The sequence below is a fragment of the Colias croceus genome, chromosome 2 (genome assembly GCF_905220415.1).
Source record: "Colias croceus chromosome 2, ilColCroc2.1".
NCBI classification, from domain to species: domain Eukaryota; kingdom Metazoa; phylum Arthropoda; class Insecta; order Lepidoptera; family Pieridae; genus Colias; species Colias croceus.
This window is the reverse complement of record NC_059538.1, coordinates 1,011,768-1,033,415: the sequence shown is the minus strand read 5'-3', so window position 1 is coordinate 1,033,415 and position 21,648 is coordinate 1,011,768. Positions and strand designations below refer to the sequence as shown.

Sequence of the window (21,648 nt, the reverse complement as noted above, 5' to 3'; positions counted from 1 at the left end):
GCAAACTCAAAAGCAGACATATCTGGCTATAATAGACATGAAAGTTGTTCTTTTAAAAACTGATCGGATCGGATCTGGATGAAATTAGGTGCAAAGTATGAAATCTATCGTGAGTGAAGCCATATTCTGAAGCTAGTAAATACAAATTTTAAACTATTGGTAAAAATAGACTACATTTTTGTAGACATTGTTTCAAAATCCGTTGCACGATAAAGCAGTTACCGAAGTGTACAAAGAAGAAAGCTTAAAAGTTCGTTAGGAAACTTCAATCACTATTCGTGAGAAGAAATGTAAGATCGTTGCTTTATAATGCACCAATAAAATAGAACCTATTACAATGGAATAGATATCAAAATAGCTTGTTCAACTTACTGGGTTACCAGTACCGCTATTTAGACGGGGTAATGTAGGCAGAATTTGTTTGTTTTAATTTGTAGGTAGACGCTAAATGCAGCCTACTGATGGTTGTGATGATTGGCTGGTTAATGAGGCCTTTGTGCAATTTTGTACCGATTTGGCAAATGCATGGAGTTCAGAAGTACGCGATAGACAAACATTTGTTTTTCAACTACACTTGTATTGTTTTTGAAGCGGTTTTAGTTCTTCAGTAGACTATCCTACGTCATACTACACGTTACTGGCTTTATTTGTTCTTTAAGGATCGGGAAAATTAGTTTATATGGTGTTTTTATGATCTACTTTCGTTCCAAATTTCACTGAAATTGTTTCACATTTCATTCATTCAAAACAAGTGTGCTGAATGCGAATACAAAGCAGTTGTGTGTAATGTGTATCGCTAAGCAGATTTTGAGGAATATTTTTTTGAGCTAAATAGTAAATAGGGTTGTTGCGAAAAAATAACTTGAAAGGCAGTTCTATGTAAAATATGTACATATAGAGACCGTAAAGCCTCGCGTAGTATCAAGTTTCATAAATTAGTATTTACAGCGAAAATATTAAATTACAATTCACAATTAAATTAACACGCTTTTCAATAGTTAATTTATAATAATTCAATATATTACGCACCCAATAAATTATGTAACATTCGCATTAAAAACCGTATCAGTTTATGAATAGCTTTTTTTATTATTCACTCACTAATTAGTTTTGCGTGTTGCGTGATGGATAACATTATCCTTACTTATATTATAAATGCGAAAGTGTGTTTGTGACAGATTGATTTTATGGTATGATTTTTTGTATGTTACGAGGTTATATGTAAGGGTGATTTTCCACCAGAGATGTGCGAGGATGCCTTGCGAGGGATGTGTTTTTAAATAACGTATCCTGTCCCTTTATTTACCTCACCTCGGTCAGCACAGCTCTGGTGGAAGCGATACTATTTAACCGCGGTGTATGACTACACGGCAGAGGTGCTGATATACAGATATATTTTGACCTGGTAAATCGCTGGTTAGTTACTACTAACCAAAGCCAGTAGGTTCGATCCTCGCTATTAGTAGTTAGTACAGTGGACATTCTAGTTTTGTAAATGAAACAATCGTTCCCAAGAAGATTTCTTTTTTTAATCGTACCCAAGTAGCTTATAAACTGCTGGATATGTCGTAACTGACCCCAGTTGGCTCTTCAAATGATGTTTAATTTTCATTATTATAATGGAATGCTGATTGTCTTCTTGTTTGTATGCGTTATTGGAACACGTTTCTAGTTTATAAACACTCGATAAGCTAATTTAAAATATGTTAAACACTCTGTTCTTGGACTATAGGTATTAATCATTTCTATAGTAATAATGCCGCAAGGGCAATATTGGAACAATCTCGATTGGTCGGCGTTCGGAGCAATTTCAGTTCTTCTCTAAAATGCCCCTCCTTGCCTATACACATCACAATAATTAAAGGCCCAATTCGAATATTGCCCCTGCGGCAAGAAGATGAGTAGTTAGCCGGTTTTATATGGCAAATTTTTGTTACCATCATAAAAATGAATTCACTTATGTCAAAGATAGTTAGGTTGCATTTGCAGTACCTACACTACAGAAAAATTTATGTACTAGGCTTATGTTTAAAGCACCAGGCTCTCATGTGGGAGACGACATTCTAAGCTCTGTTTATATTTGTATTTTCTTGAGTTTGTCGCATATACTACAATGTATGTGTATGTATTCCGTAGTACACTTTTGTATGTAGAGTAAAGTATCTACGACGCATACGAATTTACATTGGCATAGTTAATATAGATTTCGTAAGGTAAAGGCTGATCGATGCATTTACTGTTTCGTTTATTTTTTCACGCACACCCAAATCTTTTATTTACAAGTACTTTTACAATTTAATAAGGTTTTATAATATCTTAGTTATTTACGTTTCCTTAAAAGTATTTAATTGCAACATGAGTTGTATAAAACTGGTTTAAAACCACAAAATGAATTGCTCTAAATGTTTGTTAATAGCATAATATTATCATAGTTTCAGTGACTTGCACTTTACACCGCATGTTACAATAAACGGATAATTTCCTTTTGAAATAAATGGTTTGTGGGTTTTCATTAATTCTGTCTGTGCGTGCAATAATTACAATATACGTAAATGAAAGGCGGGCTTCAACGACAGACTAATTTATTACAAAAGAAAAAGATGTACCCTCAACCATAATAATAAATTTGTAACTTATTCTAAACTACCTTTATTACACTAATTATATTTTCATAGCTCCATTCTTCAGATATAGCATTACCATGTAGTTTCCCTAACGTACTAGGTAGTGTCGCACTTTAAGATTTATATCGATTGTTTTTACTCGATTCGAATTTTAAAACCGTTATCTATAGCCTACGCATCCCCACCGCTCCAGTGAAATGCTCATTCCTTTTTAGTGCGCGGTAGTGAACGCACGTCGCTTAAAATTACATTTCAAATATGCCGAAAAGAAAGGCGGAAGACAAAATTAAGCGGTATAAAGAAAAAATAAAACGTTTAGAAGACAAAACGAAAGGGCGTAAACATCGCCGGAGTATTATAAATTCGGACTCAGAGGGTGATATCGAAAACCAAGGTAAGCAATTTTTAATTTTACAAGTGTTAACGAATTAATAATAATGTGTGCAATACAGTGTCTATAAGTCTGCCTGGAGGGTAACCGCGAGTTATACACGATGGTTAGACATGACACAAAAATTTAAGCCTGGAGGTTGACTGAGAGTCATACACGAAGGCATAATACATACAATGTACATTATGAACATTTGACGAATACAAAAACTTTATTTTTAAAATTATTTAAACCTAATGTAAAACAATAAAGATTCATATGATATTATAATAATAAGATATTAGTTTTTGTTTTAAAACTACCTCAAAAAAAAAAAAAAAAAAAGTTATTTAAATTTTAACCTTATACTTTCAGATGTCCAAATACCCGAAAATGATAATATTGAGGGAGTTGAGATTATGCACCATGATTACCCTAATATACAGGATGAATCATTACCGATGATACCGGTTGACATACCGTTAGCGAGTACATCAGTTATAGGCGACCCACTGTTATCGCAAAGATGCATGGACGGAGATAGTAAAAATGATGAGGAATTATCTGAAACTCTAAATCCTCCACAAGACCAAATTAATACGGGTCCAGAATCCTCAAATGAATTACATATAGAACTTGATCCAGAAATACGTCTTGCATTGGGGGACCCCATTGAAGACAGTCCTAAATATGGACCCAATATTCACAGCGACTTGACACAGCGCTGGTTGCCAATATTAAAGAAAGGATTGACCAAAGAAGTTAAAGAAAACTTGTTGAAGGAATATCATATTCCAGGTAATTGCAAATTACTAAAATCACCCAGTTTAAACCCCGAGATAGCCGCTGCTGTCGCAGAAGCAGTTCGGAGTAGGGATAAAAAGATGGAAGTAAAACAAAACCAATTAGGCTTTGCTATTACTGCTATTTCAAGAGCTATGGAAACCATAATTAATGATGGAAATAAAATTACTGCTATAAAACATCTTTCTAATGGTTGTAGAATTTTGACAGATCTACATTATACAGAAACACAAATTCGCACTAAATGTATTACTCCGTGTCTAGATAAATCTATACTAAACATAATCCAAGAAGAAGAAAGAGACGAATTCTTATTTGGTAGTCAATTGTCGGAAAAAATAAAGGCTGCAAAAGCCATTGAAAAACAAGGCTCACAAATTAAAAGAAGCATACCGCAACGAAATAATCAAGCTCAATCAACAAAAGGCAGATACTCGGGAAACTGGCCACCTCCTCCTCGATATGCCTCGTCGTCGAGCAGGGGGGGGCGCGGAGCATACATGACGAGCAGATTACATCCGAACAGACAATTTCGCCCTCAAGCAGCGCAGCTGCCGCCACCGCAGTCGCAGGCGAGGCCAGCAACCAGACAACGTGCCCCAACACGTCAGTAGTTCAGGTACATGCAGGTCGATTAACTTTTTATTATGATTGTTGGCTACACATAACAAAAAATAAAACCGTGTTAGATTATATTTTAAATGGCTATCGTATACCATTAATAAATAATGTTTCACGGCCGCATATACCAAATAAATCTTTATCATATAAAGAAAAACAAAAAATTCAACTTGCTATTAATAACCTTCTTGACTTAGGAGCTATTTCTGTATGCGAAAAACGCACTGAACAATTTCTTTCACCGATTTTTTTGATTCCAAAACCTAATGGGACAGATCGTTTTATTTTAAATTTAAAATATTTCAATAAATATGTAGAAAACGAACATTTTAAGATGGAGGATTATAGAAGTGTATGTACTTTATTATCAAAGAACAGTTACATGGCTAGTATTGATTTGAAAGAGTCATATTTATTAGTTCCTATACACCCAGAACATAAAAAGTATTTAAGGTTTCAGAATGAAGACGATTCACAAAATTTAATCACATATGAATTTAATGCAATCCCTTACGGCCTATCATCAGCACCAAGAACATTTACAAAAATTATGAAGGAAGTAATCGGTTACTTAAGGAAACGTGGTTTTAGTTCAGTAACATATTTAGATGATACCTTGTGTATCGAGAATTCTTACGAAAAATGTCTTTTGAACGTAAATGAAACTGTGAGAATCCTCGAATGTTTAGGTTTTATCATAAATTTCGAAAAGAGCTCGTTAGAACCAAAACGAACATGCAAATTTTTAGGTTATATGTTTGACACAGAAAATATGACTATGTACTTACCAGAAAACAAACAAAGTCATATATTACATTTAGTGAAAAAATTCAAAACATTACATAAATGTACCATTCGAGAATTCTCTCAATTTATAGGTGTGTTAACAGCCGCATGCCCGGCAATAAAATATAGTTGGTTGTACACAAAGAAATTTGAAAGGGAAAAGTATCTCGCCCTCAAAAAATCTAACAATAATTATGATTCAATAATGAGACTGTCAAATAACATTTTACCAGATTTAAATTGGTGGGAAAGTAATATTTTCATTTCTAAAAGCTTTATTACGCCTCCGATATACAAATTGACAATTTTCACGGACGCGTCAAGGTCAGGCTGGGGTGCTGTCTGCAACAATATGCGCGCTAATGGCCACTGGAAAGAAAGTGAGCTAAAATATCACATTAATTATTTAGAGCTTAAAGCAGCATTTTTTGGCCTTAAATGTTTTGCCAATAATGTTACCAATTGCGCTATATTGATGCGAATCGACAACACAACGGCCATTAGTTATATAAACAGAATGGGGGGTATACAATTCCCACACCTTAATGAATTAACGAGATCCATTTGGCAGTGGTGCGAAGAACGCGACTTGTGGTTATTTGCATCTTATATCAACTCCAAAGAAAATAAAGAAGCTGACACCGAATCACGCAGAGTTAATCCCGACACTGAAATAGAACTATGTTCGAATGCTTTTCAAAAAATCATTAATAAACTAGGTAAAGTTGATATAGATTTGTTTGCATCTCGCACCAATGCCAAATGTAGGGTATACATTTCCTGGAGACCAGACCCAGATGCACTTACGGTTGATGCTTTTACAATATCATGGTCAAAATATTATTTTTACTGTTTTCCTCCTTTTGCAATAATTCATAAATGTTTACAAAAAATTGTCAGCGAAAGATCCACTGGAATTTTAGTTTTTCCTTATTGGCCCACCCAAGTGTGGTTTCCTTTGTTGAGCAATATTATAATATCAGATATTATTTTTCTAAAAAATGCAATTCGGTCAGATTACAGGCTACATCTTCCCACGCAGACTATCCTGGCAGCAGCCATTGTCTCCGGGAAGCCTTCAAAAAACAAGGCATTCCATCAGAAGCGATATATCTAATGGTCTCTTCGTTGGCGGAAAACACTATTAAACAATATAACACAACGTTCAAACTTTGGTGGAATCATTGTTTAACCAATCATATAAACTACTTAGAAGCACCAAAATCAGAGGTAATTTTATTTCTTACTAAGCAATATGAGAATGGAGCTTCATATGGCACATTAAATAGCCATCGTTCAGCTATATCACTGCTGCTAGGCAATAATATAGGTTCTGATGTACAAGTGACACGGTTACTAAAAGGAGTCTTCAAATGTAGACCTAATATACCTAAATATAACACCATATGGGATCCACAAGTAACTTTAGACTTTATGGATAAATGGTTCCCTCATACAAATTTATCATTATGTCAACTTTCAAAAAAGTTGGCAACTCTTTTGGCCCTTTGTACAGCACATCGCGTACAAACCTTGTCTTTAATAAAAACTAATAGTATTGTAGTTCATAAAAATCAAATTATTATAACCATCACAAATTTAATTAAAACCTCTGCAATCAATCGTGAGCAGCCAACCTTAGTCATACCCTATTTCACTGACAAACCTAGCATTTGTCCTGCAAAATGTTTAGAAGATTATTTAGAAATTACTAAAAATATTAGAAATGGCTCTTCAAACTTATTTCTAACTTACAAACGTCCCCATAAGCCGGTGACGTCACAAACCATCAGTCGGTGGATTAAAAGTATGTTAGCAGAGAGTGGCATTGACGTGACGAAATTCAGCGCTCATAGCACGCGTCACGCCTCAACATCGGCCGCCCGCGCGGCAGGCGTATCGCTAGACTCAATACGGAAAACAGCTGGATGGACGGCTTCATCACAAACGTTTGCTAAATTTTACAATCGTCCCATTATTTCACAAGAGGTAGCTAGGTCTGTCTTTGATTATGTTATTGATTAAGTTGGATTGATTATATAAAAATTGTATAAAATTATTGGAGATTGTTATTTATTTTGATTGTTATATTGATTGTTATATGTATTTATTTTGATTGTCATATTGATTTGGAAGTTACTAAAATAAAAATCATTTTAGTTTCAATAAGCTGTGTTTTATTTTATACGATTCCTACCAAAACTTTTAGAATAATATCTATTCATTACTTCAGTTCTCTAAACATCTACATGGTAATGCTATATCTGAAGAATGGAGCTATGAAAATATAATATATGATCAAACGAACTTCTAGAAGGAAGTTCGATCATTATTATATGAATAGCTCCATTCGAAGATATAAGAACCCACCCACCTCAACCCTTTGTAAAAGTTTTGGTATCTCTAAAAAGAATGAGCATTTCACTGGAGCGGTGGGGATGCGTAGGCTATAGATAACGGTTTTAAAATTCGAATCGAGTAAAAACAATCGATATAAATCTTAAAGTGCGACACTACCTAGTACGTTAGGGAAACTACATGGTAATGCTATATCTTCGAATGGAGCTATTCATATAATAATGATCGAACTTCCTTCTAGAAGTTCGTTTGATCATATATAATCTTCCTCTAGCAACGAAACCGATTAAACACAGTCAAGCATTTTCTGATGCTGTCTGTTATGTACTTTAAAGTTATATAGCAAATCTAAAAATTGCATTGTCTGGCATAAGTAGTCGATTATCTAGACGTTAGTAAATTTTATCTGAAATTCTCTTCATAAAAAGTTTATCCCATTAAAAATAATTCAATACATTTTCTATAAAATAACCCATAAAAAATCTAATAATTTGTTCAAATCAAGTGAAAAAGAGAAATCTAATGCATTAAAAGACATACAAGGGAAACCAGATAATTTCCCGACAGTTTTAAAGTCAGCGTAATTGATTTACAAGACAGCAATTGCATAATGGGCTCTTAACTTGCTAATAAAGTCGTAAAAATAGTCCCTGTTCCACTTTTCAATAGGTTTTATTAAAACATTATTCCACGTAATCTTTTATCTATTTTACCTGGTTTAAATAGGCGGAGATTGAATTTTAAATCATATTGGTGTACACGTAGACTTTTTGTGGATGTTATAACGGTGTAAAGTTTTTTGTTTCATTTCACGTAACAATGTCTAGTCACAAACTCGATAGAATTTGTGGGTAGGTTAATATGAAAGCTAGAACCTCTTTGTTGAAAACATTACTTAGCTTATGTTTCAACAAAGAGTAGATCATAATATTATATGGTCAAGATGGTTTCGTAGTTGATTTTTCGAAAGCGCCTCCTTCCTCTTTTAGGCTACAGAACTATTTCAGCAAACAGGGTTTTATTTAACCTTTAATATCAATATAACATCATTTCTCCTAATCGGCTAGACTCTAGACTTAGAGCAGGAAAATCGTCAATCGTCGATATTAACGTGCAGCCCGTTTCTTCTTACACGTAAGAGCTGAAGAATTGAAGATAACTCCTTAATACAGAAATGTCTGCGGAATTCAAGCAGTAATAATACGTAATGCATATTTAATAGTATCGGACCCTCAGACGATGATTGTCCGATGTCAATTGGACGTGTCACGACAATAGGGCAATTTGGGACGTCGTTGGTGCCCGGGAGATGCAAGTTGTAGTGTAGTTTGTTATACATAATGATGTTTCAGGGCTATCAAGTTCAGCTAATTACAATCTATTCGTATAACTTATCAATAACTATGTAACGAGTATTATAAGACTGAAGAGTGTTTTCCTGACTCTCCCACTTACACTGAACTTTGGGGAATTTTAATATTGGGTACCCATAAACAAAGAACAAGAACAAACATAAGATTGTGTTTGTTGTTTGGTTAACGCGCTTAACACTAGTCGCGCTGGGGTTCGATTTGAAAAATTCTTTCGGTGTTAGATAGCCCATTTATCGAGGAAGGCTATAGGCTATATATCATTACGCTAAGATCAACAGGAGCAGAGCCATGCGGGTGAAACCGCGGAGCGCAGCTAGTGTTTCAATGTTATGAAAATGATACTTGAAATTAATTTTTAGATCAGTTAAACTTTTTAATTTCTCATTCGATTTTAAACTCATGGCCGTTCGCGTTGATAATTAAGTATATTTTCAGTTGATACAATATACTTTGATTTCAGTAATATCCGGGTCATTTCTTTATAGACAAGGCCGAATATCTATAATTAGAAAATCACAATAGACCTAGGAATGGCAACATTATCTCCACAATTACTTTTTCCGATTATTTCCTGATATGATTCTTCCGGTTGTTACATTTATTATTTTATCTATGTATACTAATATTATAAAGAGGAAAGGTTTGTATGTGACACCATACATACATACCAATCATGTATGTATGGTTTTCACGCATAAACTTCTGAACCGATTACAATGAAATTTAGCACACATACAGGGTGGAAGGTTAAGATGGGGTATGAAGGGCAGGTACCTTAACCGTTGTAGCTACATGAAAACGTTCTTAGGAGACTATCCTTAAATTCTTGAGAAATTTTAATCTGCATTCACAGATTTTTGAAAAAATGTACATTCAGCAAGGAAATCGGCAGTTTTCAAAAAAATTTTTTTTGATGCCAATCGATCCAGTTTCTCATGGGGATCAAAACACTCTAAAAGACCAACTGAGGTATGAGTACTAGAAAAGTCAGAAATCGCGAAAAACTATTTCCATACATTCACTAAGATAATTTCAACAAAAGATGCGCTAATAGAAAACTCCAAAGAGATTTTCAGGCTTCAATATTTTTTGTTTCTGATTATTAAAACACATACTGATAATAAGAAGAAACATTATTTTAATTAAACGGTTGTCAAAGAAAATAAAAAATAACAAAATAATAACAAAAAAACAACATTTAAAATGGTGATAATTCCAGAATTTCTGAAATAATTTACATAAAAATTATGATATGAGATGCTCAAAGTGGTCACCGTTTTGACGTAAACATAGTCTTGTTCGTTTTACTACTGAGCGCGTAGCAGCCGACAACTTATTTGGGTGAATTCCGTAAAGTATTGCAGAAAGTAAATCTTTTAGTTCTTGAGCATTGATATCATTTTCTGCTAGATTTTTTACAAGATTCGCTATTACCTTTCGCGTCGGTACATGTCGCATTGGGTATTCATTTCTGTACCATTCCAATGCAACTGTTGGGTTTTTATTATTTAAAAAGTAAGCCTCTAACATCTAAACGTTCCAAATTATTTAAGGACATTTTTAGTGAAGACAGAGTAACTTTTGGTAACTTATGTTTTCTATGTGTTATTGTTTACATAAGCCATAAAAATGTGACGTGATCGTTCGATATTCAAATTAAATTATTTTTCATTTCGTGCACGAGCTGCCAGCCACCTAGGGATGTTCATGTAAAAAAAATATCGATATTTTTGTCGATATAATATATCGTAGTGTTCTATCGATACTTTGCGATATATCGTACAAATATATCGATATTTTCGATATATCGTAAGCGATTTGTATTTAACTAGTCTATAATATTGAATATTAGATAGGGTTCAGGTTAATATGAGTAAAACAGAGTGCAGAAACAAATCAACTTTATTTATTTATAAATCCCAATACTTTTTCTCTAGATCTTGCAAAAATAAAATTTTATTTACTCTTTTGGCTTGCAGTCTGCTTCTCTGCTGAGTTAAAACCTGTGCGGTTTTTGAAAAAAGTCGCTCAGATGGAACAGAGCTAGCCACCATTGTTAAATATTTCAATGCTACATTATATAACTTTGGGAACTGTACTTTGTAATCTACCCACACTTCTAATGGGTTTTCGTTAAATCTACTAACCGGAGCCCTCAAATAAAGCGATAACTCATCAGAAAGACTTTCGTCTGCTTTATTTGTCTTCCAATTCCGCTGGACCAGTTTATGGTGATCGCTCCAGAGACTATAATCCGTTGACAGACTAATTTTGTCGGAATTGTCCGAGTCAGATTCCGTAGTAGTACATAATTCATCCTGCTGAGTTTTTTTAATTATATCTTTAATTTTACTAACGGCATTTGCGCAGGCCAATGGATCTTCAAAATGAAGTTTTTTGAACCTCGGGTCCAATATTGTAGCAATAGCTAATGATGATACGTGTTCGATAGCGCCCATTCGTTTGTTAATCTCGCTAAGAGTGCGTTTATGTACCTCCTTGATTAAAGGTTCTTCAATTACTAGGTTTTTCAGTTTTGATATCATGCAGTGCACTAATGGAATGACCTTGGCACTAGAACAATATTTATCACCAGATATTTCCTTAGTCGCTGCTTCCAGTGGACGTAAAATGTTAAGAAGCGATGTTAATATTGTCAAGTCCATACCAGTTAACATCGGCGGTGCTGTTTTATGACGAATCAAAATTTCGCTTACAGCATGTCGTAAGTCAAGAAACCGTACAATCATATAGTACGTACTATTCCAACGTGTAGGGACATCCTGAATCAATTTTGTGTCAGCCTTAACTGATTTACGCAACTCATCGCTTGCCACACAACTTTGTTTAAAAAAAGTAACAATATTTTTTACTTTCGTTATGATTAGTTGTAATTCAGGAATCCCCAAAATATGTTGAGCAACTAAATTAAGTGTATGCGCAAAGCATGGGATATGCTTCTTTTTCCCAAATGCAATTTCGACAGCTTTCACCATATTTGCAGCATTATCTGTTACTACTGCTGTGACTTTATCCGTATTAAATCCCCACTCTTCACATGTTTTAGTGAGCATTTGTGCAATGTATTCCGACGAATGTCTTTCATCTAAGTGGTACACACCCAAAGTTACGGAATAAAATTCAATTCCGATGCCGAAATGAGCAGTTACACCTAGGTAACTTCTCATTTGTAGATCTGACCAAATGTCACTTGTTAAGGTAAGATTTTCTACACAGTATAATTTGTTTTTCATAACTGTTGATAATGCATCATACTTTTCATCTAACCAGCGTGTCACAGTGGATCTGCTAGGAATCTTGTAGTGAGGTGCCGTAACTTTTAAAAGATTCTTGAAACCTTCATTTTCAACTAATGAAAAAGGCTGATTGTCTTTACAGATCATGAACATTATTGCATTATTAATTCTTTTAGTTTTGTCACCAGTAGAAGTATATGCGTATATTTCTCCAAAACTACTTTCGATTGACCTCTGGCGTTTAAAAGGCAATTCCCTATTATAATCAATCTTTTGATCAGTTTGAGAATTGATAGTACTTATCTCGCTAGTATCCATTGGCGGCGACGTTGAAGTTGAAGGCAACAGTAGATGTTCGTTAACGGTAGATTTCAACATCGTGATATTATATTGTTTTGAAGAACTAGGGATAGGGTTTGACAAATCTGAATCTTTTGTAACAGCAGCAGCAGCAGTATTTTTATTTTGGAAAACTTCCAGATAGACAGCTTTATGAATATTTTTTATATGAGCCATTGCATTGGAGGTATTGCCAGCCGTTTTAACATTTTTTTGACATAGCTTGCATCTGGCTATTTTCTCGTCATTTTTTTCGTAATATTGCCAAACAATACTTTTTTTATTAGGTGCCATGTTGAGAGAAATCGTAATTTCTGAAAAAAAGAGAACAGCGTGAGAAAGACTAAGATCAGTGGATCAACAGTCCCAAAAATAATGAAATAAAAAATAAATTCATCGAAATAATTAATCGACTATGTCCCATTCCTAACACTCTTGAAAATAAAAACAAAATGGTCAATTGACCACAAGATAATTAAAACTACATATTGGGGAATTTCATACAAATACTAAAGTATTCAATTATTTATTGTTTTATCCTAATAAATAGTAATCTTTGATAGCACTTTATACTTACTGTATGAATCGTAAAGGTAAACTCTAGTAAACAAAACAGATAATAATTGTCACAGCTTGCTTCTTTTGTACAACTGAATAGTGACCGTTTTTATATATATCTTTATGCACACTAACTGTATTTACACTTATTGTAAACTGTATTTAAACAAAACAGACAACTTATATAATTTATAGGTTATTTTGTACTGAGAATGAAGCGAGTATTGCGAGTAATCACAAACCGAAACCACAGATTAATTAAAAATATAATACGAAGCCACAGATTATAAACTAAGTACCTAGGTAGTAATTTATACAGATTATAAATTACTACTAGTGCTGCTGATTATAAATTACTACAGATTATAAATTACTACTAGTATTGCGAACAACTTGATTACAGACAGGTATAATCATTTTATAAAAAAAAAAGAAATGGAATGTGCTTTTAATTTCTCCCGATGGCCGATACTTAATATATCGAATGAAATATATCGATTATACGTACCGATACTAGATGATTCGATAATATCGGATTGTATCGATATATCGCGTACATATATCGATATTTTACGAAATATCGATTTATATCGTGCACTCCTACAGCCACCGCCCGCGTCGCTGGCATGTTATGCTGCTGTGCCTTTGTCTTTTTACTTGTTCATGAATGAAAATAGTTTTTCGCGATTTCTGACTTTTCTAGTACTCATACCTCAGTTGGTCTTTTAGAGTGTTTTGATCCCCGTGAGAAACTGGATCGATTGGCATCAAAAAAAATTTTTTTGAAAACTGCCGATTTCCTTGCTGACCGTAAATTTTTTCAAAAATCTGTGAATGCAGATTAAAATTTCTCAAGAATTTAAGGATAGTCTCCTAAGAACGTTTTCATGTAGCTACAACGGTTAAGGTACCTGCCCTTCATGCCCCATCTTAACCTTCCACCCTGTATAGAGGGTAACTTGGATTAACACATAGGAATTAGGTTTTATCCCGGAAATCCCACGGGAACGGGAAGTATGCGGGTTTTTCTTTGAAAACGCGGGCGAAGCCGCAGGCAGAAATCTAGTGATTAAAGTTATTTTAAAACGTGAATAGTACAGTGCTTTGATATTTAAAAGCTACTTGAAAAACTAGAGCGGGCAATAAAAATTAAAACCTTGTTAGTTTTATGACATTTGCATCGGAAACAATGTACATGTTTTGCAAACAATAATTTTTGGAATAATAGCATAAAAAAATTAACAATACAAATGCTGATTTTATCCAAAATGCTAAAACCTTTGACATGGTGTATGTTGCAATGAACATTTAGCAAATGTTTCGTTTGAACCGAGTCATCGCTAGATTTGCATGTTTCGTAATATTATAGTTCAGGATACATCGCCCATTTTTGCAAGTGATTACTATCAAGCTAATTTTCCGTTTGTAGCTTTATTTTGATGAGACGCCCAATAATTTCGTGTACGAAAGTCTCGATTGTGGTAGCTAACAGAGATAACAAGGATAAAAATTTTTGATTTGATGGTTCTCAAATATTTATTACTAACTGAACTTTTTTTTTTGTTCAAATTCAAGATAATTACCTAAATTATTCGAAAAAATATTTGTCCTAAAAAATCTGTGGTTGGTTCAAAGAGTCCCCCTTTCCAAAGTGTATCGATAACGAGGTCATCATAAATGATTACTAACAAGCTGATTTTTTTGTTTTCACTTAGTTAATGTTTATATAATTCAACAGACATATTGTCCTACAAATTGCGTAATAAATATTTGAGAACCATCAAATCAAAAAATTTTATCCTTGTTATCTCTGTTAGCTACCACAATCGAGAGTTTCGTACACGAAATTATTCGGTGTCTCATCAAAATAAAGCTACAAACGGAAAATCAGCTTGATAGTAGTCACTTGCAAAAATGGGCGATGTATCCTGAACTATTAATTATTATTACTATTCTTGCAGCTTTTTTCAGTACCTAAATGTAACAAGAAAACAATAGAATTAAAATTGGACTAGGTCACAGGACTAGGTAAGTATAAAACAAACATACAAAAAGAAAACAACTACATATATTAAAAATCTTTGAAATGGTTGAAGTTTGAACAATTTTAATTTTTGATATATTTTTAGGTTGTGTTAATTGTGTGTAGTGTGTAGGTTGAGACTAATAAATATATAAGACATTTGTACCTATCTTTGCTACATTATGTATGCTTTAACATGATCACAATCTCAATATTATTCCCCGATTTCATCTGCTAGTTTCCGAAATTTATTCGACCCCATTTTAAAGCGAGGTACTCTTTCACCTATATTTTATCAACGGAATAGACTAGTGACGTCAGAGGCTCTTACGTCATTGGTGCTTTGCCCTATTTTACACGAACTGTGACGCACAAATGTGACACGGTTGCAGTTATTTTTGATGCATTTCTGGGTACACCATAATTATTTTATCTACTTGGTTTCCTATATTTCACTGTTGTTTTAAAGAGCAATGGTCTTTGTTCCAAAAAGTTTCGTCGTTAGAAATCTATTATACATACTCCTGAACTAATCTTGTATTATGTTTCACATTGTTATTTTTTGTCTGTCAGCAGAATTGTTAGGGTTCGTTGTGCGAGTTAGTAATCTAAATAAAGATAATTTAATTTGATTTTGTTTAAAAATGTTCCACATTTTTTTTGAAAAGGGGGGAATATTGTAGGTGCTGTACTGCTGTGCTGACGCAGGATTTTCGGCCGCGTCGCACAGTCACATAGCGTCGCCCCTCAGTTGTCCCATAGCTCGCGCCACCGACCCACGTTTTGTAGTTAGTGAATATAAATAGTATATTTTTGTGTAATTTAGAAGAAATATAAAATTTAATTGGCCGCTATCTTTAATTTCATCTCCCTACACACAGCTACACTAAATATGTATTCTTATTATATAGGGTAGTTCTTATTGTTTTAACTTTTATCCTCCTTCAACCCAGGCGGAGTGCCTAGTTCTACATATATGAGAGGCGCTTGCTTTAGCTTCTGAATTTTAATACGACATGGATACACAAAAATTTAGGACATTGTAATAGATAACCTTTCTTAAGTTGGTTTTGATTAGGTATGGGTTAGATAAAACATTAATAATCAAGATTTAATACCAGTAGCCGTTCAAAAACCTATGTTCTGTATGTAATATTTTCACTTTTCAGCGACAGATACAATTATTTCTCCCTTACTACCTATAGTTAAGTACATACATATATAGTAGATATATTTTCCTTCCTTCCTTACTACATGAGTATGGCCGCCAAATATTGTACAATAACAGTCGTGAAATCGTAACACACCGTAACATACGTGACTGATAGTAACATACGTGATTTTGTTAAGCGTAGTGTACATTACAACTAATAATGCAGGAGATTTTTTTTACATTTCTGTTTTATATTGTTAATTAAATTATTTGATTAAATTACTTTAAAACTCAATAAAACAAATTTAAATATTAAAGAAAAAGTTTTATTTCTCAAATTTTGTATTTCTATAAGACTTACAAATGCAAGAATCATTCACAACTTATGATATTAATTACGAATACGAATTATTATAGTAAAAAAGTTACTAACTTCCGAAACATATATAGTTTTTGAAGTGGGTTCTCTTTATGTAAAAAAGTAAATTTTTAACTTTAGATTCTCTAGTGAGTACTACCCCTAAGAGCCGCTCACGGATGTTACGTAACACAATAGTAACACATGGTATCATTCGTGAATAAAAATATGGTTGGACATAACCTAAAAAGCCTTTATTCGCCAAAGTATTGTAGTAATAAGACGCCGCATAGTTTTATTTGTTACTAGAACACTAAAGCTACACACATAATTTAAATAATATAGTAAATTTGTATTCTTACCTTGCATAATTCTCACTCAAAATTATAAAAATGTTGCGAAGCAAAAATGCCGACTACCTTTCGATTAACTTTGACAGTAACAAAATGGCGATTTTTTTTCTAAAGGTTGGCCAACATGTAAATCGGTGTTGCCACTACTTAAAAATATTTTTGTGGCTTGGATATCTAGTTATTTAGGGTGTTATTTTATGGTAACCGTGCGTGAAGTATCATTCGTGAAAAAAAGTGAGACATAGTTTTAAGTGAGTTTTATATTAATTTCTTTTATGTTATTTTTATTAGAACTTGTTAAAACTATCCACAAGTTTACAGAATAATTTAGAAATACCAAAATTTTACAGGTATCAATAGATTTTTGCATAATTTTGTGACTTCAAAGTGTGAGATGACTAAGTGGGACACATGATTTTAGTATGGAAAGGAAAATAAGCATTTCAAAAAAAAAAATATTGAGCTTGTTAAAGGCACTCAAAATTAATTTAAATTATTAATATAATGATAAATATAACATAGTGAAGCTGAAACTATTTAAAAACTACCATAATTACTATATAAAAAAATCTGGTGCTATATAAAATGACAAGGACATTTTTTTTTTCTTGAATGTACAATTTTTGGCGGCCATACTCACATTTACTTCGAATTACCATTAGGTACGATTTTGTAACAAATTTGCAATCGTATCTAATGCAGCTTATCCGTCAGTGACACAAGTATTACAAAACACGATGCTTCGTTGTACACGGTGATGTAAGATTGATTGTTGTAGTGATTTAAGAGCAATTGTTTTACAATTTCGGTTATTATTGTATATGGGCATGTAGTTTTAGGTATATTCTAGATGTAAATAGATATATAACAAATCATACCTTGTCATAATATTTTTTTTACCAAAAAACCAAAAACTGCATTCATAATTGTTAGTACTAAACCATACTTGAATGGGGCCACCGAATTAGATTCCCATCGAAATGGGAAATAAAAGTAATGCAGTTGATAAAAAATAAATAAACAGGATTTTAGTTTGTATTAGTATCAGTATCTATCTACATAATGTTGAAAATTATTATAATTATGGTAATCGTTTTTCAAACAGCATAACTTAACGACTCATATCAGCCAAGCTCGGCTTATCATAACAAGCAGGTGCAATCGATTGGTTTGTATGCTAGTAATATTTGTGATAACAGGTCGTTGAACCTCGTCTTATATTGGCACAGGTGGTTTGAGGTTGACACAGTTTCAAGATGTGATACAGGGTGTTACAAAAAAAAATTGTTACTGATGCCGATTTAAATGCAAAATATTTGTTTCATATTCATTGTTCATGTAAAAGTTTAATTATATCCACTTGCAGATTAAAGAAAAAGCTTCAAAATTAAGTTAATGAGACTTACTAGTAATAACTGGTGATAATAATTATAATGCTCAATTTATACACTAAGTTATACACTTATTAAAGTAATCTTTGGAATCGTCCAATTTATTAATGACCTGCCATATTGTATACTCACATCACTTCGTGTGTTAATTTGTCACAAAAATATATCATAACTTCACATCCTTGGACAATATCCTTTCATAATAAAACTAATCTATTTTTAAAGTGTCTCATAAGAGCCACTTTATTTATAAACACGTGTTAAGTGCTTCATCACGACATATGTTGAATTATTTACTTTGATAACAGCTGTTTCCATTATGAATAGAGTGCTAATAATTGTAAAAGTGTCACCAAATATGGAGAAATCGGAAGAAATTTGATCCTTCTATGGTAGTTAGCACTAGCTGGTTAATGAGAAAGTTGTTTGGTACTTTATATTGTATTTTATTCTTATTTACTGATTTGCTATTTCATGTTTGTCGTTTTAATTCGACATCCTAATTGTAGGTATTGTAATCTATATCTAATACGACGTTTTATACTAATCCATGACAACCAAGATAACCTTTTTTTCTTCGGATAAAGTTAGTAGAAATCTTCGGATAAAGTTACAAATGGGACATCATTTTACAAGATATTTAAATGAATGAAAGTGAGGAATTTTTCGTAATAGAACTCTCTTAATTATCCCCAAAGCGTCCTTCCCAGGTCTCGCACAATAATTTCTTTTATTCAAAATTGACCTTCATTAATAATTAATATAAATCTGTTTGTTCCAGATGCCATCACGACAATAATCGTCATATCGTATAGGTATCACGCACCAATCAAAGACTGATTTTACGTAGACATTCCGACCAAGACATGCGATAGCCATGTTCAAGCTTCTAGGAGGACTTAGCGTGTACTTCAAGTACCAGCCAATCAAGACTGACAATGCCGTGTTTAGGCTGCACAATGTGTTTACGACGGTACTGCTACTGACCTGTTCGATGATCATCACGGCCACGCAGTATGTGGGACAGCCGATACACTGTATATCGGGACCAGGTCTACCCAATCATGTGGTCAACACGTTTTGTTGGATCACGTCGACGTTCACTATGCCCGATGCGTTTGCTAGAGAGGTGAGAAACTTTGCTTTTAAATGATAATTGACCATTAAATCCACCTTTTTACGCATCTACGATTAAACTGATGAGACGCGGTCAAATGCCTTCATAGTTAATATAAAAAAAAAAAAACAGTGTGATATGTATGTCATATTTTTTCTGAAGTGAAACAATTGACAAATCTCAATTCTCCTAAGGGCTGATTTTTCAATCCTTGGTTAAAATTTATTCGTTGAATAACGTATTAAACTACCATTTCAAAAATGTATTCTAATTACCTGCATTTGACAGTTTACAGGTGACATTTTAATATTATCGTGTAATACTTTATTGGACGGATAAGTTTTAACCAAGGATTGAAAAATCAGCCCTAAAACGATTTACAAATGTATTGTCATTTAATAAACGTAGTTTTATCGTCCTTTCCTCATAGATGTACGACGTCCTTTCCTTAGTATATTTTCGAAAATATGCAATGATGGTACAGTTTCAATGTTATGCAGTATGTTCCAAAATCTAAAACTCCAGATTTTCAGAATAAAAATGGCCACCAAACCCTTCCATCCCACGAAACCTATTCATTAATAACAAAGACACATAAAATAATATCAACGAAGTGTGCGCTGCGTAAAGTGTTGTACTACACACGCCTCGTGGGAGGCAAATAGTAGCGTGCCTTCATTCATGTTATTTTTATTACAATGGGCTGAGTGATGTCACGATGTTGTTGTTCTATCGTGTCGTGGTTGAGTTGCCTGTCTGGATTTCGAAATTTTTAATTAAAAGGGCAAAATGTTTAAATGGCTAGGTATCGCCAGGGAGGAGGTGGCCACAAATTATACTAAGAAACTGCTCCTTTGAATTTTTAATATCTTCATTTGGTCCGTTTTAAGGGCATTGAATATTAAGGGGAAACAACTACATTTTTATAATTGTATTATCTTCTTGAATGCAAACTTTTCTTTGGGTCTTGGTATTCAATTCCTGCTAGACAGTTTTGGCTTGGATTAATTTGCTATTTATCGATGCAAAATTAATACACTTCCTGTTATATGCATCACTTCATGTTTATCAAATAGAAACTATAAATTCGAGGATTCTGCAATTTATCGGAAGTACTCATTCAATAAAACGAATGCCTCGTTCAGTAAATATTTTTGCATCTGGCGTTTCGCCAATACTAGGCTATTTCAGCTTTCGTTTCCTTTGTTATTATTGTTTATTGTTTCGTGGACGATTCTTGTATTCAGTCAGTGTCGCTTCTTATTTCTCTCAAAGGATTGTGTTCCTTATTAGCTGTTTGTCTTCCTTGTTTTGTGTCAAAATGCTTTGCACTTTTGAAACTGTAATCATGATTGTCACTACTGTTTCTACAGTTTATTTGCAAACGTAAATATCTTTCCTTATGTAACTGAATCTTTTCTACTACGGGCTTCGATAGATAATTAATCCATACTCATATTATAAATGCGAAAGTAACTGTCTGTCTGTCTGTTATTCAATCACGCCTAAATTACTGAACCAATTTTCATGAAATTTGGTATGGAGATATTTTGATACCCGAGAAAGGACATAGGCTTAAGGCTATCCCGGGAAAATGACACAATCCCGGAAATCCCATGGAACGGGAACTATGCGGGTTTTTCTTTGACTGCGCGGGCGAAGCCGCGGGTGGAAATCTAGTATGTAATAAATACTTCGTCTAGTATCTACTCCCATACCTATTACAAACTTAGTGCTAATGCTATCGTGTTTGTCATAACGTTATGTTGGCGAGTTGTACTTTGACTGTATGTATTTATAAACATCGTTTCTTTAACGATCAACAAACACATGATTCAATATAATTAATACATTATTGTTGTCTTATTTGAACAAAATGTTTGTGATTATAGCTAATGAGTCCACGAATTAACATAACACGAGAGAGGAATGTTTAAATGCAATAACAAAGGAGAATGCCCATTTTTGGTACTGGTTTTTCTCATGCATCAAGACAACAATATATTAAAAAAAATCTCGGCAATTTAGAGGCCTTCTTACCATCGGAAAATATATTTTGAACAGGGAATGTTTTGTAAAATCTAATAAGACATGTAATTGTTTAGATCCGTTATTATAGATTTAGTGTCCATTACCGTTTACATTTTTGGTACAGGTTTTTTC

General features: G+C 33.4%; 2 protein-coding genes across 3 annotated transcripts in view; one reads left to right on the top strand and one right to left on the bottom strand.

Moving 5' to 3' along the window:
• LOC123700695 (innexin inx1) overlaps window positions 1–21,648 on the top strand; it is a 63,401-nt gene that overhangs the window by 4,369 nt on the left and 37,384 nt on the right. For both annotated transcript variants that reach the window (XM_045647989.1, XM_045647999.1), the window contains exon 2: window positions 19,150–19,497. In XM_045647989.1, coding sequence (XP_045503945.1) covers window positions 19,246–19,497 — 252 coding nt within the window. In that variant the 5' untranslated portion in view covers window positions 19,150–19,245. The remainder of the gene's footprint in view (window positions 1–19,149; window positions 19,498–21,648) is intronic.
• On the bottom strand, window positions 10,823–13,322 carry LOC123700678 (E3 SUMO-protein ligase ZBED1). The gene is made up of 2 exons (XM_045647962.1): window positions 13,110–13,322; window positions 10,823–12,846 (listed from the first exon to the last, which is right to left on the bottom strand). Exon 2 carries the CDS (start codon window positions 12,824–12,826, stop codon window positions 10,847–10,849), a length of 1,980 nt encoding a protein of 659 aa, XP_045503918.1. The 5' UTR covers window positions 12,827–12,846; window positions 13,110–13,322; the 3' UTR covers window positions 10,823–10,846.